The 27,847-nt window shown below is 47.2% G+C and overlaps 1 protein-coding gene across 2 annotated transcripts in view; it reads right to left on the bottom strand.

Moving 5' to 3' along the window:
- Positions 1–944: 944 nt before the first annotated feature.
- The window catches only part of ARID1A (AT-rich interaction domain 1A), an 87,200-nt gene continuing 60,297 nt past the window's right edge, over positions 945–27,847 (bottom strand). The window contains exons 5-20 of one of the 2 annotated variants that reach the window (XM_010380402.2): positions 21,672–21,912; positions 21,293–21,382; positions 20,450–20,617; positions 19,449–19,761; positions 16,638–16,783; positions 16,438–16,547; positions 15,007–15,216; positions 11,384–11,591; positions 10,086–10,218; positions 9,729–9,904; positions 9,216–9,366; positions 8,999–9,133; positions 8,818–8,914; positions 7,500–8,391; positions 7,012–7,142; positions 945–4,028 (exon numbers count right to left, since the gene is read on the bottom strand). In XM_010380402.2, the coding sequence (XP_010378704.2) occupies positions 2,295–4,028; positions 7,012–7,142; positions 7,500–8,391; positions 8,818–8,914; positions 8,999–9,133; positions 9,216–9,366; positions 9,729–9,904; positions 10,086–10,218; positions 11,384–11,591; positions 15,007–15,216; positions 16,438–16,547; positions 16,638–16,783; positions 19,449–19,761; positions 20,450–20,617; positions 21,293–21,382; positions 21,672–21,912 (4,935 nt within the window). In that variant the 3' untranslated portion in view covers positions 945–2,294. The remainder of the gene's footprint in view (positions 4,029–7,011; positions 7,143–7,499; positions 8,392–8,817; positions 8,915–8,998; positions 9,134–9,215; positions 9,367–9,728; positions 9,905–10,085; positions 10,219–11,383; positions 11,592–15,006; positions 15,217–16,437; positions 16,548–16,637; positions 16,784–19,448; positions 19,762–20,449; positions 20,618–21,292; positions 21,383–21,671; positions 21,913–27,847) is intronic. The other variant, XM_010380403.2, reaches the window with a different exon arrangement.

Here is a 27,847-nt window from a genome sequence, read left to right as displayed (position 1 = left end):
GGTAAGTACAACATATAATAGGCCAGATGGTAACAAGTGCCACAGGAAAGATTAGGCAGACAAGGGAAATGTAGTGGGGGGCAGAGATTGCTATTCTAAGTAAGGTGACCAGGAAAAGTCTTACTTACATATTTGGACAAAGACTTGAAGCAGCTGAGGACTTGAGCCATGCAGTTATTTGGTGAGAGTAGAAAGTACAAAGACTCCAAGGTGGAAGCATCTCTGTACAGTGGGGTGAGCAACGGGCAAGACAGATGGTGGAGGAACGGTAGAGGTAAGCTAGATAACTCAGGGCCTTGTAGGCCACTTTGAGTCTGGATTTTTACTTACTCAGAGCCAGAAGCACTGAAGGCATTTTATCTGATTTACCTTTTATAGGGGTCCTTTTGGTTGTTCTGTTGAGAATAGGTTCAACCAGGCAAAGCAGAAGCCGGGAGGCCAATTTGGAGGTATTTCAAGTATCCAAGATACGACAGTGTCTTGAACTACAGTAGTAGTGTGGGATTGAGGATTATTTTATGAAGAGCGCTAACAGATTGGATGTGGAAGTGAAAGAAGTCAAGGATTTTTTTTGCCAAGTGATAGAATGGAGTTGCCATTTACTGAAAGGAAAACACAAAAAACCAAAACCATGGTAGAAGCAGGTTTCTAGTGGGGGAAGACAGGACATTTTAGCTTTGGCATGTTCAAAGTAAACTTCCAAGCAGGGATGACAAGAAGGTGGCTGAATGCTCTAGTCTGGAGTCAGGGAAAAGAGCCAGTCCAGAGATATTACAAGTGATTAAGTTGGAGGTTGCCGCCAGATAAATGGTTGTCTTATTTTGGACAGATGCCACTATTTAGGGGAGATCTCACACTAAGGGAGGTTTGCAAAAACAGGACTGCCTCCTACCCCCTGACAAAGGTCAAGTTTTAGTTTGAAAATAAAAAGCTTCACAAAAGTCTTACCAAGATTTAATGTACATTTATTCTTAACACGTGGAACATATAGTATAAAGATTTCATACTGAATAAATGATATTCATTAAGCCAAAAAAGGAAAAAAAGGAGGAATTTACATCAAGTTTTAGCTACATTGTTGAAATACAAATATGCAGATTTTATCACTGAAAAAATCTCAATTGTGTTTCTTCATCAGAACTTCAACTGAACCTAGAACTTTTTCACACCTCGATTAGAAAGAAAACAAAACAAAACAAAAACCCAGAAAAAAATAAACTATAAGTTGATTGGCTGCTGAGACAGCAAGGACTTTTTACAGAGACCTGTACAGCATCGCACCAAGAGGGGCGATGTCTGGCAAGAGATTAAATAGCTGTGTCTCGTTTTGTGCAGGTCACCAACTTGTTAACTCGTCATACTATAAAGGGGTAGTTGGGAGGAGGACCAAACTGTGGGGATCCAAGGGTATGTGCAATGTACAACGTCATATATATACACACGTGGCAGCGCAGCCGCTGCAGCTAAAGGTTAAAACCAGTTCTAAGAGGTGATCTCAGGGTTATTCATACAATCAAGGAGGAGAGAAAGAGGTCAGGGTGTTGTAGGTTCACACATGATACTTTGGGGGAAAAGCCTTTTTTTTTTCTCCTCAACGTTTAACTAAAAACATTTTTAAAAACTACAGCTTGCTGCTGACCCAGCGTTTTCTCTTGTTTCCATGTGAGACATTATTATTACAGTATGTTTACAGTATCAGGTGTACAGTACAGTACATGAAAGGGTCTACACTCTACTGCACAGGCCTCTCCAGTGAACAGGGTCTGTTCACAACTGCGAACTTCTTGGCTCCTGCAAGATTGTGAATGTACAACAATAAACCACACACAGTTCAGCAGTCACCTTTTTTGTCCTTCAGAATTTTTTTTTTGTATTTTTTTCCTTTTTTTTTTTTTTACCATTAAAAACAGTTATGAAATGTGGCGTCCCGTTGATGCAAGGACTGGGAAAGCCATTTTTATTTATTTTTTCCCCAAACTCACTGTAAACAACAGTAACTTTGGTTAAAATAAAAAAAGTCTTCTATGTAGGCAGAGCTTTGTCTTTTCAAAGAGGGTGGGGTGGGGTCCTGAGGGGAGTAAGGTGAGGACAAGGGACAGAAAGGCGTGAGGTGGTGGACGGGGGGAGGTGGAAGGAGGAAAGAGAAACAGGAGAGACTTTTTCCCAAGGGAGAAGCTGGACAGCACAGGGTAAACTGGATTCTGAGGTGGTTTTGCATAAATAAAGGGCAACAGTCAGTTTCTAAGTTCTCCACACACGCACACACACACAGGGGGGGAGGTGTCCCACGGCTGTCATGACTGGCCAATCAAAAACAGTACATCACAAATGACTTGTGAAACCAATGAGTTCATCAACGGTGATACCGAGATGTCCAACAGCCGTGATTCGTACAGAGTAAACTCTGAGTGGTTCTCGTCCACCTTGGCCAGGGCAAGCAGCGCGCGGGCAGCCCGCCGCATCATGTCCACACTGGTTGGCTCAAAGGGTGGGTTCTGCATGTGGAGGAGGCTGGCCTGGCTCTGCTGGAACTGCGTGGCGGCAAGGCTGTCCTCTAGGAAGCCCAGGAGGTTGCCGATACTGCCCTTCTGCACTGCAATGGCACGAGCTGCCAGGCTGTCCCCCTGAGCCAGGTTGGCCAGCAGTACCACAGCCATCTCCCGGCACACCGGGTTCTTTCGGTCACTGAGGAAGCGCACCATAGTGCTATACAACTTCTCCAGGCGACTGAAGGGGGGCGTGGCCAGAATCAGGTCCACATTGTTGTCCTGGATGCTGAGTTTGCTGAGGGTTTCCAAGACCAGTCTCTGGGGGGAAAGGACGGCATTGGGGCCCAGGGTGGAAAAGGGGTCCTGGGCTTCAGCTGAAGGGCAAACTGCCCAGTGTAGGAGTCCGTCCAGGACAGGCAGGCAAATGCTCTCAGGGTATGGGGATAGGTCCAACTGCCCCGAGATGTTGGCGAGTGTAACCAAGGTGTTTTCCCGGAGCATCTCCAAGCAGTCCCACCACCACTCCACTTTGTTGCAGCTCACCCCTTGGTCCTGTTCCTCCTCCTTCTCATAAGTTAGTGGTGCCTGCTTCCGTTCTGGGTGCTTGTGGTGCAGCAGGATCAGTTTGCCCAGGATGAGCAGCAGCCCTGGGTGTTTGGACATCTCAAAGTCATTGCCTGGCACAAATGACAGGCTTCGAATGGTATTGGAGACACAGACACAGCGCTTGGCAAGAGAATCCTGCCAGTCCAGAAGGGTACACAGTGGGGTCTCATCCTTACTGTGGGGTTCGTCCTCTAGGATCTTGATGTTCCGGTGGCTCTGTGCTGGGCTAATGCCGAATGGAAACTTGCTGCTCTCCTTGATGGCCTCTGAACTCTTAGCTCCATCCTCGGTCAAGGTGCTAGACCGAGTAGACAACATGTCATCCATAGTGGCTGTGATCCGTTTTTCTGGAGGTCCATCAGGTGGGGGTCCCTCCTGGTCTGTTGTCCCTGGCGTACCCTCTGCTGCTGTCACATGCTTCCGGGGGGCTGGTGGGCAGGGTACATGAGGCCGGGAAGGCAGCAACTCTGTCTTGCTCTCGAAGTGGGTCTGGATATGCTCAGTGGTGTCCCCCCCACCAATCCGCCAGTGCAGCAGGCCACTGTCAAACTCCTGCACACGCCCAAGCTTATCTGAGCAGTCCACCACAAAAGGATCATTCTTCTGTACGATCTTTACTGGAAGCTTGTCAAACTTACTGATCAGCTTCTCCTCACTATTCTCTGAAGCTGGCTTGTCCTTGCCTGAAAAGGCTATCTCCTCATCATTTTCAGCTACTTCCTCTTCTTCTTCCTCTTCTAGTTTAGGACCTAGAAGTTCTTCTTCTTCTTCCCCACCCTCCATGGGAGCTGGACTAGACACCTTGCTGAACCTCCCAGGATCCAGTAGTGTTCTCTGTCCTGGGTCACCCACCTCATACTCCTTTAAAATGCCAAAGATCTCAATCAGGCATCGTCGGAAATATTCTACAAGGAGCTCTAGCAACCCTGGGAGCTAAAAAGAGAAAGAACAGGAAATAAATTAAGGGATAAAAGTGGTCAAAGAACAGAATCCTTGACTTGAGAGACCTCCCCAAGTCTTCCGTATCAGCTGGGAGAGGCAGAGTTGCTCCTTTCCCAAAGGTTCTCCACAGAGCAAACTGTTCATCTTAATCTCTTCTATGCCCAACACAAAGTTCTTTCTTCTGCCCAACCTACCTTCATGTAAGCCTATCTCCAGGAACACTAGCCAACAGCTTTGCACCTCACCCACCAGGCCCAATTATCTCTTAGCCTTCTCTTTTCCCAATCAATCTTCTGCTGTTCTTCACCAGGCCAGTTTTCAACCTGGTGGTCACTGCCATTATCTCCTTAAGGACACTCTCTCCATCTCACTGCCAAGTGGAACCCAAGCTTAGGCATGGTGACTCAAGCTAAGAGAAGAGAATGCAATGTGGGCAGATGTTCATGGCTCTCTTCTCTAAGCTCCCCAACAGTCCAGGGGGCTGGAACTCCATGGATCTTGCAGCATAAGGAGTGGAATGAGGCTTCAGCTCTCCAAACACCGGTCCAAACTGGTGCTATAGAGACCCAAATTCCACCTTGGATAATATATAGGCCATTTGTTTACCTCTAGAAGAAAACACTCCTCTCCAGTCACAATCTTTGGCTGAACAGTAGAGCAGATAGAAAAAAAGTAAGGGCTTTCAAATTAGATCTAGGGGCTGGAAGCAGTGGCTCACACCTGTAATCCCAACACTTTTTTTTTTTTTTTTTGAGACAATGTCTCACTGTCATCCAGGCTGCAGTGTAGTAGTCTGATCTCAGCTGGCTGCAGCCTCCGCCTCCTGGGTTCAAGTGATTCTTCTCCTGCCTTAGCCTCCCGAGTAGCTGGGATTACAGGCGCCTGCCACCACGTCGGGATAGTGTGTGTGTGGTGGGTGTGTGTGTGTGTGTGTGTGTGTGTGTGTGTGTGTGTGTGTGTATAATTTCTTTTTTTTTTTTTTTTGAGACAGAGTCCCGCTCTGTTGGCCAGGCTGGAGTGCAGTGGTGCAATCTCAGCTCACTGCAACCTCTGCCTCCTGGGTTCAAAGTGATTCTCCTCCCAAGTAGCTGGGATTACAGGTGTGCCACCAGGCCTGGCTAATTTTTATATTTTGGTAGATATGGGGTTTTACCATATTGGCCAGGCTGGTCTTGAACTCCTAACCTCAAGTGATCCACCCACCTTGGCCTCCCTCCCAAAGTGTTAGGATTACTGGCGTGAGCCACCGCGCCCAGCCTAATTTCTGTATTTTTAGTAGAGACGGGGTTTCACCATGTTGGCCAAGCTGGTCTCAAACTCCTGACCTCAAGCGATCCTCCTGCCTTGGCCTCCTGAAGTGCTGGGATTATAGGCGTGAGCCACTGCACCCAGCTGGTAATTCCAACACTTTGGAAGGTTGAAGTGGGAGAATCACTTGAGCCTAGGAGTTTGAGAACAGCCTGGGCAACATAGTGAGACCGTGCCTCTACAAAAAATAAAGAAGTTAGCTAGGGCCTGGAGCGGTGGCTCACACCTGTAATCCTAGTACTTTGAGAGGCTGAGGCAGGTGAATCACTTGAGCCCAGGAGTTTGAGATCAGCCTGGGCAACATGGTGAAGCCCCATTTCTCAAAATAATAATAATAATAATAATTAGCTGAGCATGATCATGTTGGCATGCACCTGTAGTCCTAGCTACTTGGGAAGCTGAGGTGGGAGGATCACCTGAGCCTGGAAGGTCGAGACTGCAGTGAGCTGTGATTGCACCAATGTACTCTAGCTTGAGTAATGGAGACCCTGTCTCAAAATAAATAAATAGCTGGACATGGTGCCATTTGCCTGTAGTCCCAGCTACTCAGGAGGCTGAGGCAAGAGGATCGCTTGAGCCCAGAAGTTTGAGGCTGCAGTGAGCCATGAGGGCACTACTACACTCCAGCCTAGGTGCCAGTCTCTTCCAAAAAAAAAAAAAAAAAAATTCTGTCTTTTCCAAGAAGTAGCTGTATAAAATAAAAATTCCTAAAGTTTACAGGGTTATTCTGAGGTGTAAATGGGAGATGTCAAATACCTGGCATATGAAAATTGCTCTATCAAAATTTTTCCTTTCTCATGGTAAGCAATATTATGCAATGGAAATAAAATCAGGCTTAGGAATCAGATAGATTCTACTGACAGCTATGTGAACCTCAACAAGGGTAAGACTCTGAGCCTATTTACTCGTCCCTAAATGACCATATCTCCTGTCTCTGAGGGCTGTTGCTAAGCTGACATGAAACAAAATATTAAGGACCTGGCACAAAATAAGAGCACAATAAATGGTAACTATTAATAAGTCCGCTCCTTGATATACAGGTTGGTAGGTATTAAAGATGATCACATCCTATGGAGGGTGGGTCTGAACAATCAGCTTTGTAAGAATATTGTTAAACAACCAAATCCCCCATCCACTCTACATCTAAGGACACTGGGATCAACAAAGGCCCCTACTGTTCAGAGAAGAAAGGGAAAAATGGAAACAACGTACTCTACTCACTGATAAAAAGACCACAGATTCAGGCCAGGCCTGGTGGCTCATGCCTGTAATCCTAGCACTTTGGGAGGATTACTTGAACTCAGGAGTTCATGAACCTGGGCAACATAGTGAAACCTTGTCTCTATTAGAAAAAAAAAACAAGATTCTTCTAGAAAATGTGGTGTCCCCACTGGCATCAATAGAATCTGCATTTTTACTAACACCCCAAAGTGTCTCCCAAATTCCTTTTGAAGTCAATCCCATGTTAAGGTATCATGTAAACAAATTATTATTGCTCTCAAGATCCTGGGCCTGTGCCCAGAGGCAAAGGAAGCAAAGTACTGGCATGGAAGATATCTACAAGAGTGAAAGAGACAGACCATGGTGCCTAAAGATGAGACATTCCCATTGTCTACACTAAGAAGATCCCAAACCATCTCAGTCTTCCCCAGGCACTGATACTCACCTGACTGAGATTGAAGGTCATGATGCTGTTGTCATCATATAGCAGGATGTTGATGGTATCTAATGCCCATGTGCTCTCTGCCAGGAGACCAGACTTGAGGGACATCATTACCCGCCATGCCTCCGGGGTTCCTGAAATAAACCTCCATGTCCTCCATCCACCAAGCCCAGGTTGGCTGGAGGCACCCCCAGGGTTGCCCCATCAGTGAGGCTACTCTGAAGATAACACAAGGTAGAAGGCAGTTCCTGTCTGGGAGATGACACACACGAGCCCCTCATGGCTTCTAAACTGTCTAGGACATCACTGCATGGCAATGTTTTGAAGGAAAACTTTTAGTTAGCTTATTTCTTCCTTTTCCAAAGTTCTCTGGTTCTATTTTAGTCAATACTGGACCAGATTCAACCTCATCCAGAATATTAAGGTGGAGGGAACAACGGACAAGACGGAAAGGGGCAGATTAGGCAACCGAATGAGAGAAATCTCCTTACCAATGTCTTTCATTGTGAGCCGCCTCCTCTGCTTCAACACAGGCTGTGTGGCTTCAACAGAGCCAGGTGGGAAGGTGATATCCCGCCGAATCATGGGGGGCTGCACAGGGGCAGGTGCTATGTGCGAGGCAGGTACTGGGGGACCTGCCTTCTGCATTTTCATCCCAGAGTGCAGGAATGGAGACTTGCTAGGAGAGGTGCGGTTCTCCATTGGCCGGGGCAGGGGAGCAGGGCTGGATACCTGAGGAATGTGATTCTGCATGCTTGGCGGGGGCTGGTAGTTAGATGGAGGGGGCCTTGTCATGGGGGGCACAGGGGCAGAGGGACCATATGGGGGCTGGCGTGTGCCATGGGAAGGCCACGGGCCTTCGTGGTTGGCCCTCTGATCTGTGTGCAGCATTTCATCTGTTCGGTTCACGCCATGATAGGCGGGGCCCTGGGGAGCAGAGCCCGTGCTCTGCCTGTTGGCATAATTATAGGTCATGTCATTACGCCCCTGCCACATGGTGCCTTGCTGAGCAACCTCAGCTGATGCCTGTATGGGGCCGCCCATCATTTGCGGTGGCATGTTTTGCTGGGCATTGGTGCCAGGGGGTGCAGAGACACGGTCTCGGCCAAACTGGAATGGAAATTGGTTCTGGGGGCCGCCTGCTGGTCGGCGCTCAGTAGCAGCGGTGGCAGTGGCAGGATAGGCATTGCCATACTGGTTGTATACATCTTGCTGAGGGGAAGGCTGGGCAGCTTGTTGCTGGCTGGCAGGCTGGGGCTGGGCTGGGGGCAACTGCTGCTGCTGAGGCTGCCCCTGCCCAGTGTTGTATGGCACGCTGTACATCTCCCCTTCATGCCGCTTGGCAGGAGGGCCATATGTGCCATCCATTGGCCGCTTGTAATTCTAAGGCAGAGACAAGCAGAGGGGAAGTTAATACTCTGCACTCAGGGACATAAAGCCCACAGATGCTGAGATGGCTACAACCAGATGCCTGGTGGCCATAGACTCCAAGGAAACATGGGAATCACCTTAACAAATTATCTTTTGAAGTTGTTTCCAAAAGCAACCACCACTCTTTCTTCCCTTCCCTTGCTCTAAGTAGAAAAATATACAAAACCTAACAATCAAAATAAGGTCTATTTCTAGCCCCTTCCAACTCCAAGTAGAGAAGAGATTGAGGACTTGGCTCTTCAGGCAGGACTGGCCAGTCAGGTGAGAGAAGAATGCCAAAATATCTAAAGTGAGCTTCTTAGACTTTAACACGTTAGTTTACTAACTAGCTTTCAAGACGAACCTGCGTGCTCGTCCATTCCCAGCTACCCTCCTCACCTGCTGCTGCTGTTGATACATTGTGGTCTGCTGGCTGGGGAAGGGGCTGCCAGAAGGGGTACCTTGGGTGGAGAACTGATTGCCATAGGAATCATGTCTACAGGAGGCAAAGAAACACAGGATCAGGGTGGGCAGTGGTGAAGCCCGAGTCACAGCAGCACCAAGACCAGGCTTTACTCACCGTTGCTGCTGCTGCTGCTGCTGTGGGGGGTAGCGGCTAGGAGAATACATCCCAGAGTCTGGGTTGGAAGGCATGAGATTAGGCTGTGGGGCGCCAGTGCTCATGTTTCCCTCAGGCCCTATTCCAGGCTCCGTCCTAAACAAAATTGAAGAGACAGATTGAGCCCACTATAGCTTCAGGGTGCTAGCGGGTGGACAGGAGCTGGGGTCATGCTTACCTCACTCTGTCATAAGGACCTCCATAGGGATAGTGCTGTCGTGGTCCCATCGCCACATTTCCTAGCCCAGGGCCAGCAGCACGACTGTAGGGGTCACCCATCCCGCCGTTGGGGCCCTGCCCTGAGGACATGAAGGGATCACTCCCTGGAGCTGAGTGTAGAAAGGCAAGCAGTGAACAAACTGGTAAGTTGGCAAAGCTGGTAATATACATTTGTCTGCTCCAAAGACCCAGGCCCTCTTCAAGTTTGATCTCATTGTTTTCCAGACAAGTTCAAAACAGAGATCTAAAGAGGCCTCAACCAGGAAAAGGCATGTACTTGTTAAGGGATGACAAGGTGAGGTCAAGGAGGAGACAAGAAAGGAGGTAGGGATGAAGAGGGGTAGTTAGGGCAGGAAATGCATTATCTCAGAAGATGGCTCCACAAGAACCCTGAGCCACTCTCAAGATTTCCCCCCATTTCACTGGTCCCATCTTTACAAACACAAGTTCAAATAGCAATCAGATCAGTCACCTTTCCTCATGCTGCCATAAGGATCCTTATTTGGCTCATAGGACATGCGCCCCATCATGTCAGAGGTATTCATACTGGGCTGATACCCAGGGTTTGGAGTCATGGAATTCCGCTTCTGGAATGTGGAGTCACTTCCATCATTAAAGGCATCCTGGATCCCAACTGAATTGCTCCTACTCCAGAGTGAGGAAAACCAATTAAACCACAAATAGACCAATTCCTCCAATATAACACAGGACACACAGTAGTCACTGGCTGGGAAGGCAGAGGCAAGGACCACCCTTTGGCTGCAAAGAAGTTGCCATGCACTTATCTCCAGCCATCCTCCCAACCATCTGCCCCTGCTCTTGGCCATACCTCATGCCTGGCAATGGGGGGATCTGACTGTGTGGTGTGGATGCTGGAGTTGGTGGCTTTAAGTCTCCTCCTTCTGCCATGGAACTGCTGGTTGACTGAGGAGTCTGGGGCCCCTGCATAGATCCTGATCCCGCTGTGGACAGAGATACAATTTGAGCAGTTTGCTTGGCATGAAAGTGTTTAACTCTCACACAAACACACGAATGACCCAGAATCTCTTTGGGAAAGTTCTTCCTAAGGCCTTTAAAGCCTGATCACCCTTCTTAGCAGAGGATCTACAAGGCCAGGTCATAAAGACGGGAATTTGAGGGTTTTGTAGCTCTTTGTTTTTGTTTTACATGTAGAAAAGAGGAGTGATGTGGCCATGACATCACCATGCTGGTGATTCCTTGAGTCACTGCCAGCTTCCCTGGCTATTTCTTTTCACTCCTCCAAAGGACCTTGTCTAACCTATTAAACCCTGTAATGCTGGTGCATGAGCTCCAGTCAGAGCCTCCCAAATCCTGGGTGGGAGGGGGTTCCAAATCTGGGATGTATTTTAGGAGTCTAGGAGCTCCTGTTCTGAAGCATCCAGCGTGGTGTCATCCCTCAAGTTCAAATGTTCTTCTAAGCTGATGAGTACAAAACTACTAGTAATTAATGTTTCCAATAGTTACCATTCCTGGCAGTAGATATCCCACTGCTGAGGCCTCCCCAGCTGATGAGTCATCTCAGGCACTCATTACACCCTCAGAGGTCAACACCAGGGCACATGTGTTTATACCCACCTTCCAGGCACCCTGGTCTTCTTCCCTCTCTAGGCTCGCCCTAGGCCTCAGCCTCCTCTCAGAAAGGAGGGTGGGCAGAGGCTCTCCCATTAGGGAGTTCCATTCATATCCCTTCCCCACTCCCTCCTTCCCATTCATTACCATCTCAGCTCCCTGGGGAATTCAGGGCTCTAGTCTGAGCTGCATTCTAAGGTGCTGACATCAAGGGGCCAAAGCTCCCAGATGGCCCTGTCTTGCTGCCATTTGTCAGTTCCCCCAACTCCTCCTGTGCCCCTCCCATTCACCACTTTACAAACATTTGGCAAGTTGCCAGCTGCACAACAAAAATTAAAATTTTAAGGGCTGCTGCAGAGTACCTCCCAAGGGAGTTTCCACTGCCCACTATCTAGTCAGCCAACCTATTAAGCCCTGTGGTAGGGCAAGGCAGAGCACAGATCCTTGGCATATCCTATTGGAGGCAGGTACCACTGAATATGAGGCCAGGGCAACAGGCCCTCTCAGGCTTGGTGGGGCCGCTGACCCCATCCTTACCAGGAGAGGGAGGCTGGATCTTGGGCTGCGACTTCTTGGAATCAGCAGCTGCAAAGATGTCTGGGGGAGGATCTTCTCCCCGTTCAATCTTGCATTCAAAGGCATAGAGACACTGGATATACTGCTTTTTCAAGGAGCTTGCAGCACTGCTTGATGTGCCCACATTGAGGTTGGTTGCAAGTTCCCGCCATTTTTTGTTCTTGTTGACCTGTATAATCAAACCAAAAGAGTCGGGGTATATCTCCCGCCTGGTTTTCTGCCCGTAAGTCCCAAGCCCCATCAGGCTGAAAGGTATTCATCTTTGTAAAATCACAGTTCTTAGGTAATTTTAAAAGTTAAACTTGCTTGGTGGATACTCCACAAGAAGTGTTAAATCTGCAGCTGGCTTCGTTTTACCCCCAGGATGTTCCACTGCAACTATCAGACTGTGCTTATGCAAAACGGCAAATTTCACATTACTACTGGAACAGAATTCAGAGTCCAGTTTTTTAGTACACTGCTGAAAAATGATGTACAAATCATCTGCATATCTAAATACTTTTTTTTTTTTGAGACAGAAAAAATAAATCTCGCTCTGTCGCCTAGGCTGGAATGCAGTGGCACGATTTCAGCTCACTGCAACCTCTGCCTCCCAGGCTCAAGCGATTGTCTTATCTCAGCCTCCCCAGTAGCTGAGATTACAGGCGTGCACCACCACTTCTGGCTAATTTCTGTGTTTTTAGTGGAGATGGGGTTTCACTATGTTGGCCAGGCTGGTCTCAAACTCCTGGCTTCAAGTCATCTACTCACCTCAGCCTCCTAAAGTGCTGGGATTACAGGCATGAGCCACTGTGCCTGGCCCTAAATCCTATTTTAAATGCACTAATAAAAACTAACATTTTATAAAATGGAGACTCGTGATAGTATCAATGACCACCCTGCTTGACTTGCTTTGTCAAACTGGGAATTTACACATCTGATTTTTTTCCTGGAATGGTGCTCCCTGCAAATTTGACATTCTTGTGCCACTGCTCTCCTAACATATCTCACTGACAAATAACCACAGATCCCTTTCCCTTACCAGTCACTGTCCTGATGGTCCAGGTGTTCAGGGTCTTATTTATTTATTTAGAGACAGAGTCTCACTTTGTCACCGAGGCTGGAGTGTAGTGGCGCCATTTCTGCTCACTGCAACCTCCTCCTCCTGGGTTCAAGTGATTCTCCTGCCTCAGTCTGCCAAGCAGTGGGACTACAGGCGCCTGCCACCACACCCCACTAATTTTTATATTTTTAGTAGAGACAAGGTTTGGCCATGTTGGCCAGGCTGGTCTCAGACCTCAGATGATCCGCCCGTCTCAGCCTCCCAAAGTGCTGGGATTACAGGTGTGAGTCACTGTGCCTGGCCCAGGGCCTTATTATGACTTTTTTTTTTTTTTTTTGAGACGGAGTCTCGCTTTGTCGCCTAGGCTGGAGTGCAGTGGCACGATCTCGGCTCACTGCAAGCTCCGCCTACTGGGTTCATGCCATTCTCCTGCCTCAGCCTCCGAGTAGCTGGGACTACAGGCGCCCGCCATCACGCCCGGCTCATTTTTTTGTATTTTTAGTAGAGACGGGGTTTCACCATGTTAGCCAGGATGGTCTCGATCTCCTGACCTCGTGATCCACCCGCCTTGGCCTCCCAAAGTGCTGGGATTACAGGTGTGAGCCACCGCACCCAGCCTTATGACTTTTGTATCTCCCAGCAGCCAACCTACAGTTCTGCCTCCTTCCCTCAGCTTCAGGGCACACTGACCAAGCCCATTCCCCAGATGCTCCCTACAATTAGTCTTTCTGCTCTAGATGGACAGGTCTCCTTCTTCATGTATTCTTACGCTTATTCATCTACCATATGGTAAACCTGTTCCCCCAAGGCCTGAGAACAAGGGTTTTCCAGTCCCTATACACAAAGGAAGTTCAGTAAGTCGTAATGTCTGCTGATACGGTACCCATGACACTAGAAAGAAGAGTTTCAACAGGCACAGAGGGGGACAACCTCGATGGGGCAGAGGTGACTAGGAATACTTCTTAAGAGTGGGTAACACCTGAGCTAAGTCTTCATGGTTGGAGATGGCCTTGGTGGGAAATATCCAGACTCTCTCCCATCTCGGTGGCATCTAGGCCAGTCTACTGGATTGGCCACTCTTCCACCTAAACCCTACTAATCCTTTAGATAAGCTCAAGATGCAGCTTTGCTTTCTTGGAGCCTTCACAAACTAACTTATAAAAAGCACTCTTTTGCCCCTGAATTATCACTGTCTTATAAAAGTTCAATTACAAGGCATTTTAAAGGTTTGCATCCTTTTGCAATCTGGAAGACAGACTCAGACATCAGAATTCTCTCTGTATCTCATCCTAGGTTCACTGAACCCTGAAGCTCACCCCCAATCAGAAGTGAGTGAAACCTAACCAAAGCTCCCCTTCCCTATAGGCAGGGAAGACTTGACTATGAGATCTGAGTATCAGGGAGAATGGCAGGAATATGCGTGGAGTCACCTCAAAAGCCTTCCATGGCTTTGCTTCTCATGCCAGTTATGTGGCAGTATGCACATGTCTTGTTGTTTTGTTTTCCTTTGTGGGGGAGGGGAATAAAGCCTGAAGGGAGAAGGAATTCATAACTGACTGTTGGCTGGCTTCATTCCAATCACTTTCTTTTCTGCTGGTGACAGCTGTTTTCCTCTTCTGATTTAGAAGGTCTGGAATAAGTCCCTCCCTGCCACGCCTCCCCGAGCTCAGCCACAAACTGATCCAACAGCAGGCTTCTGGTCTGGTGACTACAGAACACACACAGGAGGAAAGTCTGCAAGGCACACTCTGCTGTCTGTCTGTGCTGCCTCACCTGTTTGCCTCCTGGGCTGAGTCTACAAAATTGTAAGGTATCAGAGTAGGCGCAAGCTCTGGGTGGTGTCCAATTCAGGTTTTCATTTAAGTTTCCCATACAGAAAAACTAAACACGTCATTTCCTACTACTTCTTCCTTTATAATAAACTATTTCTACTAAACAGTTCCTGAAATCCTATCTCTACTGGGAAGATTCCAGGAATGGGAAGATCTACTTATACTCTGGCTGCCTCTGTACCATCTTGCAGGGCGATTTATGTGGCAGAAACCTTGCTGAAAGTCAAGGTTATTTCTAATTTTTGATAGTCTAGTGAGTTATATACTGTTACATAGTGTTTGTATTTTACAAATAAGAAAATTAAGGTTCAGAGTGGTTACACACCTTAAGGTCATATATGTTGTAAGTGGGTAAGAAGGGATTCAAAACCAGGTCCATCTCTCCAAATCCTGTCTTTGCTACTATGCCAAACTGCCTCCCATGGAATCAGAATGCCCACAGACTTTCCCTAGCTTTGCATCTCAGTGGGACCCTAGATACATGGTAAACTTACTGCTAATACCTCATACTACCAGGGAGGTCTCTGCTTCCTGCCTTATCTTCTGGGAAACCTGTGCTCCCTGGTCTATCAATATTATCAATATTCGACTCAGAGAGCAGGAGAGGATGATGTTCCTGTGGGATGCATGGTACCACATGAAGCCAGTGAGTACCTAGAAAGGGGTTTGTGGAAACCACAGGGGCAGTCAAGTGTCAGGCACCCACTCACCTGAGTCAATCCACCAATCTCCTTCACAGACACATAGAGGCGATAGAGGTCCAGAGGTTTCCTACCCACAGCAGGCAGATTTGTCATGCCCATGGCCTTCTCCTCAGTGAAGGCCAGATAACGGTCCACCCACATCTTCCTCTCAGGCTCACCACCCAGCTCATACAACTTGGTGATCTTCTCATTGGTTGTAGTAGAAGAACTGGATTTCTGGAAGGTTCAGGTCAAAATTCATAGGAATGGGTCAGATTCAACGCCTATGCTAAGGGTCTCAGAAGTCTCTTGACTGGAGCAGTGTTAAAGCTTCTTACTCTGGGGTGGTCACTAACACCTGCCCTGCCTTCACAAGGTTGAAGGGCCAAAAAAGAACCAAATTTTTTTTTCCTATAAAGGAAGGAAGCTAACACTGAATATGTTATGTACTGGGTGGGATGCCAGATGCCTTTATATATTAGGTATTATAAAATTATCCCCATTTTTAAAGATAAGGAAGCAGGCACCAGGAGGCAAAGCGTAAGATCTCACAGCTTTTAAGTGGCAGGCTGAGGATCAAATCCTTGTCCATCTGACATCAAAGCCACTACTACTCCGACACTACTACCCAGGAGCCTGAACATACTTAGGTACTATGTTTTAGATAAATCGAAAAACTCACAACATGATCTTGAGGCAATGGGATGGACTAAAATGAAAATAAACTCTTTGCCTCTTCTAAAGAAAGGAAGGGTTTCCCACCTGGTTGAAGGGCTTTGGATATCATCCTGTCCAAGACAGGAGGATGGTCAAAAGGGCTGGGAGCTAGAGGTGAAGACTTACAGGAGGTTAACAGCTATGATTTTTATTTTCCCTACATATATAGATAGGGAAAGTGAGGTATGGCCAAGGACAGAAATATTTCAAACGACCCAAATGCTGAGTAGGACCCATTACTACTGCACAGCCTAACAGCACACCCAGGACCAACCTAAGGGAAGCCAAGGACTCAAGCCTCATGTGCCTTATTTCCTTCTTTACAGAACACAGGGTACCATTCCTGCTGCCACGAGTAAGGTTCAGGAAGAGAAGAGCAACTAGTTGCCCATGGCACACCCCATCTATCAATGCTTGCGTACAGGAGGCACGGTTTCACAGAGGGCACCAGCCAAACAGTACAGAGAGTTTGATGCTGCAGGGTCTGCCATTTCCCCCATAACAAACAGCTGTGAGAATATTATGTTATTTACCAGGATCCCTTAGACCAACCCAGACCCAACTCACTGAGCTATTATTCTGAGACCCTTCATGATAAGAGGAGGCAACAGCAACTTTTTCAGAGACTATCTAGTCTGGTGTCATAAAAGGCTGGGATCTTGTCTCTCTCTTTTCTTTTTCCTTCCTATCACTGAAAAAGATAGGACACAAAATTGAAAGAGACAACACAAAAATTGCTACCTTGGATTTGGATTCTGTCTTGGGTGTCCCGTCTGCCTTGTTGTTCATTTTGGTGGCTGGAGTTAACTTGACATCCCCAAGGCCCATCATCTCTGGGCTGGCTGCCATCCCTGTAAAAGAGAAAAAAATTCTCAAGACCAGTAAGTTTAGCTGTGATGTGACTCTTGAAGAAATCTCTAGTGAGAATGACTAGCACTTACCTGCAGAATTGTTGGCCATGGTTCCACCCATGGAATATGGGGGTCCCTGAGGGTTGATCATGCCAGCCATACTATTAATCCCTTGTCCATAAGGAGGTCCAGTTCCCATCATGCCCCCTTGATTCATATTGGGGTAGCCTGGCGGCCTAAGGAAGAAGATGGAAAGTGAGAGAGACTAAGGTTAGACTCTGGGCTTTTAGATTTGAACTTGAGCCAAATAGTGCTGTGTGATCATCTAGTTAGGATTAAAAGGAAAACAATGATGGGTCCCCAAAACTAGAACTATGCAACATCCGGATATTATTTTTCTTTATTTTCTTGAGATAGGGTATTGCTCTGGCACCCTGGCTGGAGTGCAGTGGTGTGATCATAGCTTTCTGCAGCCTTAAACTCCTGAGCTCAAACGATCTGCCTTCTTCAGCCTCCTGAGTGCCAAAGACTATGAGGCATGCACCACCATGTCCAGCTAACACCCAGATTTTCTTATCTTCTACATCCCACAAAAGATATTAAGAGAGTTCAAGTTCTGGATGGCAAACAATAGTTTATTTAATTTTTTTTTTTTGAGACAGTCTTGCTCTGTTGCCCAGGCTGGAGCGCAGTGGCGTGATCTCGGCTCGCTGCAAGCTCCGCCTCCCAGGTTCACGCCATTCTCCTGCCTCAGCCTCCCAAGTAGCTGGGACTACAGGTACCCGCCACCATGCCAGGCTAATTTTTTGTACTTTTAGTAGAGACAGAGTTTCCCTGTATTAGCCAGGATGGTCTCAATGTCCTGTCCTCGTGATCCGCCTGCCTTGGCCTCCCAAAGTGCTGGGATCATAGGGGTGAGCCACCATGCCCGGCCAATTTTTTTTTTTTTGTTTAGATGGGAGTTTCATTCTTGTCGCCCAGGCTGGAGTGCAATGGTGCGATCTCGGCTCACTGCAACCTGTAACCTCCACCTCCCAGGTACAAGCGATTCTCCTGCCTCAGCCTCCCAAGTAGCTGGGATTACAGGTGCCCACCACCATGCCTGGCTAATTTTCTGTATTTTTAGTAGAGATGGGGTTTCGCCATGCTGGGCAGGCTGGTCTTGAACTCCTGACCTCAGGTCATCCACCTGCCTCGGTACCCCAAAGTGCTAGGATAACAGGAGTGAGCCACCGCACCCAGCCACGATAGCTGAATTTCAAAGGGTACAATTCTTTGAAGCAGAGCCCTGCTGTGTCTTTTAAGTACTGCCTTCCTCAAAGCCACCTCCAAAGTCAAGTTGTATTTCCATTTAAGGGCCCTCTCTGTGGCAAAAGACATAGATGAAATGCCGAACTGTACCACTTTTTGTCATGCTAAATTCCGGACTGGAACCCTCAGCATATCACCCAGAGGTGGCTTTGCATTATTTCTTGATGGGCTAATGCAAACTTTGCACTTCCATCTTTCTGAAGTTCTGCCAAATCCACCTCTTTATAGTCAATCACCCTATTTTACCTTGGTTCATCAACAACTCAATAAGATTTAGTGGCCAAAGAAGTCGTTAAACCTAATCACGTGAGCCTTCTGCACTCCAGCACCAGAGTCAACACACAGGACCACATAAAACAGTAAGAGAAATGGCAAACCACAAGCTTACCATTTGCTATTTCTAACACCAAAGATCCAAGACATATGTATCATTAAGAATCCTTTTGGAAACCAAAATGTTGACTGATAGAAGTTAAACCACCTACTCTGAACCCTTATTTTGCAAATCAAAATAAGCTGTCTTTAGCCCTGGCAACATAGTGAGACCCCGTATCTATTAAAAAAAAAAAAAAGAGGCTGGGCATGGTGGATCATGCCTAGCACTTTGGGAGGCCAAGGCAGGCAGCTCGCTTGAGGTCAGGAGTTCGAGACCAGCCTGGCTAACATGGTGAAACCCAGTATCTACTAAAAATATAAAAATTAACAGGGCATGGTGGCAGGTGCCTGTAATCCCAGCTACTCAGGAGGCTGAGGCAGGAGAATTGCTTGAACTGGGAAGCAGAGGTTGCAGTGAGCTGAAAGTGCACCACTGCACTCCAGCTTGGGCAACAGAGTGAGACTCTCTCTCAAAATAAGTAAATAAATAAATAAAAATAAAAAATAAAAAATAAAATTAGCCGTGTGTGGTGGTGTGTGCCTGTAGTCCCAACTACTCAGAAGGCTGAGGTGGGAGGATCACTTAAGCCTGGGAGGTCAAGGCTGCAGTGAACTGTGGTCATGCCACTGCAATTCAGTCTGGGGAACAGAGCAAGGTCCTGTCTCAAAAGATCCCAAAACTAAACAAAACACTCCACAAAAACCTTTTTTCTTTTCTTCTCTTTTTTTTTTTCAGTCTCGTTCTGTCGCCCAGGCTAGAGTGCAGTGGCACAATCTCGGCTCACTGCAACCTCCGCCTCCTGGGTTCAAGCGATTCTCCTGCCTCAGCCTCCTGAGTAGCTGGGATCACAGGCGTGCACCACCACACCCGGCTAATTTTGTATTTTTAGTATAGACGGGGTTTCACCATATAGGTCAGGCTGGTCTCAAACTTCTGACCTCATGATCTGCCTGCCTTGGCCTCCCACAGTGCTAGGATTACAGGCGTGAGCCACCACGCCCGGCCAAAACCCTGTCTTTTATAAAGCTCTTTACATATCATGTTTAGTCATGTGAAATTTCAGACCCATCTAAGACATGTAAGAATTAACACTTCATACACACACACCCATTCCCCCCCCCCCCCCGGTTTAGGTCCAGAAGCATCTCAATAATCTGAGTGGGTCTACAATACATTTTCTAGAACTGACACCCTCTCCACTTCCCAGGCCTTACCTGTTTTGGATAGAGTTGGCAGCAACATGCATGGCGACAGCAGTTTCTTGGGTTTTCCGGTTCATGCCCCCTGGTGGAGGACACATCCCTGACCCAACCTGAGGTGGCATATTAGCCATGTTAGGGCCATAAGGCCGGTTGCCCATGGAGGCGTGACTCATCCTCCCTGGAGGAAGTGTGCCGTAAGGTGGGATGCCAGGCTGTCCATGCATCTGACCTCCGGCACCCATGGGGTTTATGCCTCCAGCCATGCCTGCACTGGGGTAGTTGGCATTGGGCAAGGCATTATAGTTTGGCTGCCTGGGGTAGCCACCTGAGAGGGGAGGAAGAGAAGACAGAGACTTGGTTAGTGACTCACCAGTAACTCACTAGTATCTCTCAACTCTAGAACACCAAACAATGTCATTCAATATTTTGGTTAGGAAAGAGACCAACTTCGTGGTAGCCTTTATCTCCATGAGAAAAAGTGGGGGGTGCCAGAAGCATGTAAAGGCAGGTCAGTTATCCCCTCCATCTTAAAGGCAGCACAGAGCAAGGCTGGCTTTGCTGCCACACAGGCACTTCAACTTCCAGAAGAAGATAACTTCCTTTCGATCTCCATGCTCTGTGTAAGATACTCAACTTTTGATCTGCCTAGGGTTGCAATTTTGAGCAAAGATCTATTCCATTATGACTTATTCACTAAAAATAATTTTAAAAAAGTAATAACCAATAGCTACCATGTATTAATTGTCTGTGCTCAATGGTGGAGTAAACACCTTATCTCCATTTTTACAAATGAAACAGAGGCTCAGTGAAATTGAAAGACTTTCTCATGGTGACAGAGTAAGTGGAGACAAATGGAATCTTTCCTTGCCCTTCTTCAAGGGCCTGGCCTGGGTGGATTTAAGGCAAAGGACAGCCCTTCTCTCACAAGGTTACAAGCTAGATGGCAACATATCAGACAAGGAACTGTTTTCTCCTCTCACCCCTATCTACTCCTAACTGGGTAGTATACTGACCTTGTGGGCCATACTGACCCCCCTGGGGACCATAGCTCCCCATGGAGTTCTGCTGGTAGGAGCCCATGCCTGTGTGTATCTGTCCTCCGGAAGGCTGACGCGGAGATAAGGCTGAGCCGGGCTGGGGGGAACTGTACTGGGGCATCTGGGGGTTCCTCTGCATATAACCTATTTGTGGGTAGTATCCACATAGTTATTAGCTTTATACAATGCAAACAAATGCTCTCCCTCCTTATCCTGGGACTTTACCATCTACATTTTCTTTAGCAGCTACTTGCATGGAGTCTCTATCTGATTTTCTATATAGTGGTATGTCATTTTAGGCACCTTCAGAGTGACATAAGCCATTAACCAGGGCATGCCGACTGTTCCTGCTAAATGGAGGTTTGAAAAGACAAAGAAGAATGACAAAAACCAAAATGAATGACTTAATGAGTGAAGACCAAATGTTGAGTCTTCAGCAACTGCTGACCACATGAGGCAAAATGTAAGGGGGCAACCATCAAAACAGAGACAAGTACTGAGAAATGGAGACACTAACATGGCCAAGCCCACTCTAACTTCACACTTTGCTGCTGGGTCTCAGCACAAAGAAGTAGTAAGTGTTTGAGATTGCATATCTGCTAATTACCCTGATCTGATCACTATACGTTATATCTATTGAAACATCACTATGTTCCCCATAAATAAGTACAATTATCATGTCAACTTTTAAATATAAAAACAATTTGCTGCAGGGATTGTCCTAAGCTTCATGGTCAAAGAGCTCTCTAAAAGCTACTGCATAGGGCACTCAAATGTCTGCCGTAGCTCCCTGCCCCTCCCCAACACCCAGGCTCTCACCTCGATCTTGGGCAATGCTTGATTGGTTCATGGAAGGATGCATGATGCTGTCCGACTGGCCACTGGGTGGCCGAGGTGGCATCTGGTTGCCTGCTCCAGACAAATAACAACATAAGAATATCATGGCTAAGCCTGGGAATTCTAGCTAGGTAGTCAATTCAGAGCTAGAAGTGGCTCATGGAGAGGCCAAGTACCTCCCAGTATCACACACAAAGAGATCCAGCCAACAGGTTCCAATCTCCCTTCTCCAAATGCTAAGGGGGAAACTATGCAGGCATGAGCCAGAGATGCTTTCTCTGCCAGGGGAAGACTAGGATTCCTTAATATTACTGGGGGCAGTCACCTTTCCCTCTCCCTAAAGCCCAGCACTTGAGGGTACCTGGCACTGCAGCAGGCGAGAGTGGTCCTGAGCGAGACTGAGCAACACTGGCGGGAGAGCCAACAGGGGACGGGGAGGGGCCTCGGATGCCAGGCAGGTGAGGGGAAGTATGAGGAGAAAAAGGAGACTGAGCTGGATTACTCTGCTCTCCTTGGCTGCTGGAAATCCCTGATGTGCTCACTCCAGGACTCAGAGCTCCTTCTGTCCCCATGGGGAGGTCATCTATTGAACCAGATAGATCCTAGAACATATACATAAGAACATGGATTAGTAATATTAGGCAGAAAGATTCTACTATCAATAATCCTACTACTTGCTTAGCATTTTCCTTAAATAATCAAGAGCAAATACATCACACACATTCTTTAGTCATGATACTATTTTTATTTAAAAAAAATAAATTTTTTTTTTTTTTTTTTTTTTTTTTTTTTTTTTTTTTTTTTTTTTGAGACAGAGTTTCGTTCTTGTTGCCCAGGCTGGAGTGCAATGGTGTGTCTCAGCTCATCGCAACCTCTGTCTCCCAGGTCCAAGTGATTTTCCTGCCTCAGCCTCCTGAGTGGCTAGGATTACAGGCATGTGCCACCACGCCCGGCTAAATTTTTTGTATTTTTAGTAGAGACGGGTTTTCTCCATGTTGGTCAGGCTGGTCTCAAACTCCCGACCGCAGGAGGCCCTCCTTGGCCTCCCAAAGTGCTGAGATTATAGGCGTGAGCCACCGCGCCAGGCCCTAGTCATAATACTATAATTTACATATGGCAAACTCTGTTAAGGACCAGGTGGAATATATATTAGACCTTGGTGGGCCATAAAGCCTCCTTCAAAACTATTCAACTCTGACACAATAGAGCAATAGTAGTGAGACAATATACAAACAATGGTGTGACTGGGTTTTGCTGATTCCTTTTCTATCCTTCTATCCCCTCAGAAGCAGATCTAGCTAGCACTTTCGTCTTCTTTCCCAGTCCTAACTTCTACAGTCATAAGAAAGCAACTACTTCAGTGAGGCTTTAGTTCTTTTCTAATAGCAAAACTTTACAAAATGCTGCCAGGATGGCACCAGGAGCTACAAGAGAATGTTAACAAGTTTGGGAAACATTTATAGATCCCCTCTCCTTCTATTATATATTAGAATGATGATTATTATTATAGATTATCATAGCCTCCATTTGCCAAGGACTCACTCCAAGTCACCATACTTTATAACATAAGGGGTGGGAGGTAAGAAAGAGATACATTGGATGAGAAAGGCAATTTCTTAACCGCCAAGAAGGTCTGGGACTATACTCCTAACACCTGGTCTATAACAGTAATCAACAAATGTTTGCCAATTGAACAAATTCTGTTTTTTCCCAGCTTTTATGTTTTTCAGTGAGAACTTGGTATTTATTTGTAGGCTTTGCTTGTCTTGAATTAATCAATAAAGAGTTCACTCTAGGTCAACAAACTCCAGTATTAGCAAATAGGAGCTCAATATGAAAAATATTCACCTAAGAAAATGTACCCTAACTCCATCCCCTGCCCCATGTTCATTCTCTAGCTAGCAACATTACTTCAGGCTGGGAACTAACTGTAATTGAAGAAAGGATGAAAACCCTGATACTTAAATGGTAAATAAAAGAGTTCTCTTAAACACACTGGGCCACATGCAGTGGCTCATGCCTGCAGCCCCAGCCTTTTGTGAGGCTGAGGCAGGCAGATCACTTGAGCCCAGAAGTTCGAGACCAGCCTGGGCAACATGGCAAAACCCTGTCTCTACTAAAAATACCCCCCAAAAAAAGCCAGGTGTCGTGGTGTGCAGCTGTAGTCCCAGCTACTTGGGAGGCTGAGGTGGGATAATCACTTGAGCCAGTGAGGAGGAGGCTATAGGGAGCCAAGATTGTACCACTGCACTCCAGCATAGGTAACAGAGCAAAACACTGTCACGAAGACAAACAAACAAAAACAAAACTGAAAACACCACACATCTCGAGGAGGAGATCTAAGTTGGTTTGAGTCTATTCCTGCTCACACAAACAAGCTCACCCTGGAAAGATAGGCTGAAAGTGACTTTGACCCTAAGATCTGACAGTAACACTGGAGGTCAGAGGGCACCTTTTAGGCTCGCTCTTCTTCAAGTATCCAAGCTGGGTGGACCTTCCACAAACCACTTGGTACCTCACTAGGCTGGGAGCATTTCTGCTGAGCTCTAGGAGACAAAGTTTGCTCTGAAGGCAGGTAGGTAGGTGTGCATTTGTGCCTGTGTCCAGCTTTCCATGTTAGCTGAGAAGTCAGAAAATGCTAGCTTTCTTTTTGTTAAGAAGTAGGCCAGGCATGCCACAGCATACTTTAAAAATGCAATGAGAATTAGTTCCAGCATAGAATGATTTCAAGAGGTCAACCACAAGGTAACAGCAAAGGACATCTTCCTTTCTTGAAGGACTAAAGTACCTGGAGCTATGAAGAGCCCCACGTTAGTCCCAAGAGAGAGGGACTCCATCCTTGGTTCTTTTTTTTTTTTTTTGAGACAGGGTCTCACTCTGTTACCCCAGGCTGGAGTACACTGGCACGATGTCAGCTCCCTACAGCCTCAACCTGCCCAGCTCAAGTGATCCTCTTACCTCCACCTCCCAAGTAGCTGGGACTACAGGCACACGCCATCACATATGGCTCTGTGTGTGTGTGTGTAGAAGAGATTCTGCCATGTTGCCCAGGGTGGTCCCAAATTCTTGGGCTCAATCCTCCCACGCTGGCCTCCCAAACTGCTGATAGGATAGGCATGAGTCACCGTGCCCAGTCCCATCCCTGTTTTGATGCCTAAGTTATACCACAGACATCTAGCCTCTGAACTAAGAACAAACTAAAAGAGGCAACAAGATGACAAGGAGAGCCACTGTAAGTAGAAAGGGCCTCAAAAAGCACTCGTTAGGCCCTACAGTCTACAGCAAATCCCACAGCTCAATGCTCTGTTTTAGGGATCAGCAGGTTCCCTCACCTACTCCTTACTACAGTCTCCATTCCTTATCAAACTGCCAGCTATTGGTAATAAGAACTTTCCTGCTTACAGGAAAAAGAAGTGTATTTCAGAACAGAATAGGAATCAAGGATCCATCTATCAGACGAGAACTTGGTTCAGTTCAAATCGCTTTGAAAAATTAAATGTTGGCCTGGCGCGGTAGCTCATGTCCGTAATCCCAGCACTTTAGGAGGCCGAGGTGGGCGGATCACGAGGTCAGGAATTTGAGACCAGCCTGGCCAACATGGCGAAACCCCATCTCTACTAAAAATACAAAAATTGGCCGGGTGCGGTGGCTCAAGCCTGTAATCCCAGCACTTTGGGAGGCCGAGACGGGCGGATCACGAGGTCAGGAGATCGAGACCATCCTGGCTAACACGGTGAAACCCCGTCTCTACTAAAAATACAAAAACTAGCCGGGCGAGGTGGCGGGCGCCTGTAGTCCCAGCTACTCAGGAGGCTGAGACAGGAGAATGGCGTAAACCCGGAGGCGGAGCTTGCAGTGAGCTGAGATCCGGCCACTGCACTCCAGCCTGGGCGACAGCGAGACTCCGCCTCAAAAAAAAAAAACAAAAAACAAAAAACAAAAATCACCCGGGCATGGTGGTGGGCACCTGTAATCCCAGGTACTCAGGAGGCTAAGGCGGGGAGAATTCCTTGAACCCAGGAGGCGGAGGTTACAGTGAGCCAAGATAGCACCACTGCGTTCCAGCCTGGGAGACAGACTGAGACTCCGTCTCAAAAAAAAAAAAAAAAAAAGTTTTGATCATTTTTGTCTTTAGTTATATAAGTAAAACATCAACAGTCTCATGAAAAACACATTTCAGATATTACAGATGAAGCCAAAGTCCCCTACACCAAAGTTCCCCAAGCTGTCTTTCTGTTGCCCTCAACAGAGAAACCACTGTTCAATTTGGTGTGCATCTTTGTGCGTATTTTTTTGTTGTTGTTATTTTTATTTTTTATTTTTAGAGAAAGGGTCTCGGTCTGTCACCTAGGCTGGAGTGCAGTGGCATGATCTCAGCTCACTGCAACCTCCACCTCCCAGATTTAAGCGATTCTCCTGCCTCAGCCTCCTGAGTAGCTGGGATTAGAAAAATTAAATGTTTTGTTTTGATCATTTTTGTCTCTAGTTGTACAAGTAAAACATAAACATTCTCATGATAAAAACATTTTAGATATTATAGATGAAGCCAAAGTCCCCCATGGTTGTCTTTCTGTTGCTCTCAATAGAGAAACCACTGTTCAATTTGATGTGTATCTTTGTGGGTTTTTTTTTTTTTTTTAAAGACAGGGTCTAGGTCTGTCACCCAGGCTGCAGGGCAGTGGTAAGATCTTGGCTCACTGCAACCTCCACCTCCTGGATTCAAGTAATTCTCCTGCCTCTGCCTCCTGAGTAGCTGGGATTACAGGCATACCACCATACCCGGTTAATTTTTGTAGTTTTTAGTAGAGACAGGGTTTCACCACGTTGGCCAGGCTGGTCTCGAACTCCTGACCTCCAGTGATCCGCCCACCTTGGCCTTCCAAAGTGCTGGCATTACAGGCATGAGCCACCGTGCCTGGCCCCCAGCTAATTTTTAAATTTTTTTGTAGAGATGGGGCCTTGCCATGTTGCCCAGGCTTGTCTCGAACTCCTGGGCTCAAGCAATCTGCCCTCCTCAGCCTCCCAATGTTCTAGGATTACAGGCATGAGCCACCACCCCTGGCCTTGGTGTGTATCTCTGGACACGTGCTGAAGCGCTAAGAAAAAAAACCAAACAAGAAACAAAACAAAAAACCAAAACCTGGCCGGGTGTGGTGGCTCATGCCTGTAATCCCAGCACTTTGGGAGGCTGAGGTGGGCGGATCATGAGGTCAGGAGATGCAGACCATCCTGGCTAACATGGTGAAACCCCATCTCTACTAAAAAAGACAAAAAATGAGCAGGGCGTGGTGGCGGGCACCTGTAGTCCCAGCTACTTGGGAGGCTGAGGCAGGAGAATGGCGTGAACCCAGGAGGTGGAGGCTGTAGTGAGCCAAGGAGATCGCGCCACTGCACTCCAGCCTAGGCAATAGAGTGAGACTCCGTCTCAAAAATACATACATACATACATACATACATACCCACCAACCACTCCTGTCAGCTCACGGCAGGAACTGAGGAGGTCCCTTCAGCCACACTTACAGTTAAAAAACCAGGCTCGTCATAGATCCACAAGGAGAATGTCCCTGCTCCACTTGAGGGATCCTAGAAGCCTAAAGAAAACCTTTGTAGCTCTTGGGGCTGGGGTCTCAGAACTCTGGAGGCATCTGTGGCTGGCAAAGACGTGGCTTCCCCTTCTTCAGGAGAGCTGTCACTTTTGGTAAAGTGCCCTAAGCTTCTTGGAGAAAAAGTGCTAAATAAACCACTGTCAACAGTAGTCCCACCTGGCTGGGATGCCTGGGCAGTGAAAAACACTGGGGAAGGAAGAACATTAATCTTCTTATCGCCCTGATTTGATTGGCTTGGGGCCAACCTCTCAAAGTGTCATTTTCATTAGATGGCAACTGGTCAGCATGGGATAGTTGGTTTCAAATAATTTTAGGTGGCCGGGCGCGGTGGCTCAAGCCTGTAATCCCAGCACTTTGGGAGGCCGAGACGGGCGGATCACGAGGTCAGGAGATCGAGACCATCCTGGCTAACACGGTGAAACCCCGTCTCTACTAAAAATACAAAAAACTAGCCGGGCGAGGTGGCGGGCGCCTGTAGTCCCAGCTACTCGGGAGGCTGAGGCAGGAGAATGGCGTGAACCCGGGAGGCGGAGTCTGCAGTGAGCTGAGATCCGGCCACTGCACTCCAGCCCCGGCGACAGAGCAAGACTCCGTCTCAAAAAAAAAAAAAAAAAAAAAAAATTTTAGGAGCCAAAATGTTAGCACAGAAAGGGGCAAATCATTTACGATTAACAGCTACCATTTAAGCATCTACTACATGCCAGACACTTTGCAAAGTTACCCAATTTTCTACAATTCTTGGTTACAGATACTATTACCATTACCATTTTGGTTTTGGTTTGGGTTTTTTTGAGTCAGGGTCTGCCTGTTACCCAGGCTGGAGTGCAGTGGCACAATCCTGGCTCACTGCAACCTGTCTAGCCAGGTTCAAGCCATCCTCCCACCTCAGCCTCCTGAGTAGCTGCGACTACAGACACCGAATTAGTTCTTT

This window comes from Rhinopithecus roxellana, chromosome 12 (assembly GCF_007565055.1).
Source record: "Rhinopithecus roxellana isolate Shanxi Qingling chromosome 12, ASM756505v1, whole genome shotgun sequence".
Taxonomy (NCBI): domain Eukaryota; kingdom Metazoa; phylum Chordata; class Mammalia; order Primates; family Cercopithecidae; genus Rhinopithecus; species Rhinopithecus roxellana.
This window is presented reverse-complemented; position numbering and strand designations above follow the sequence as displayed.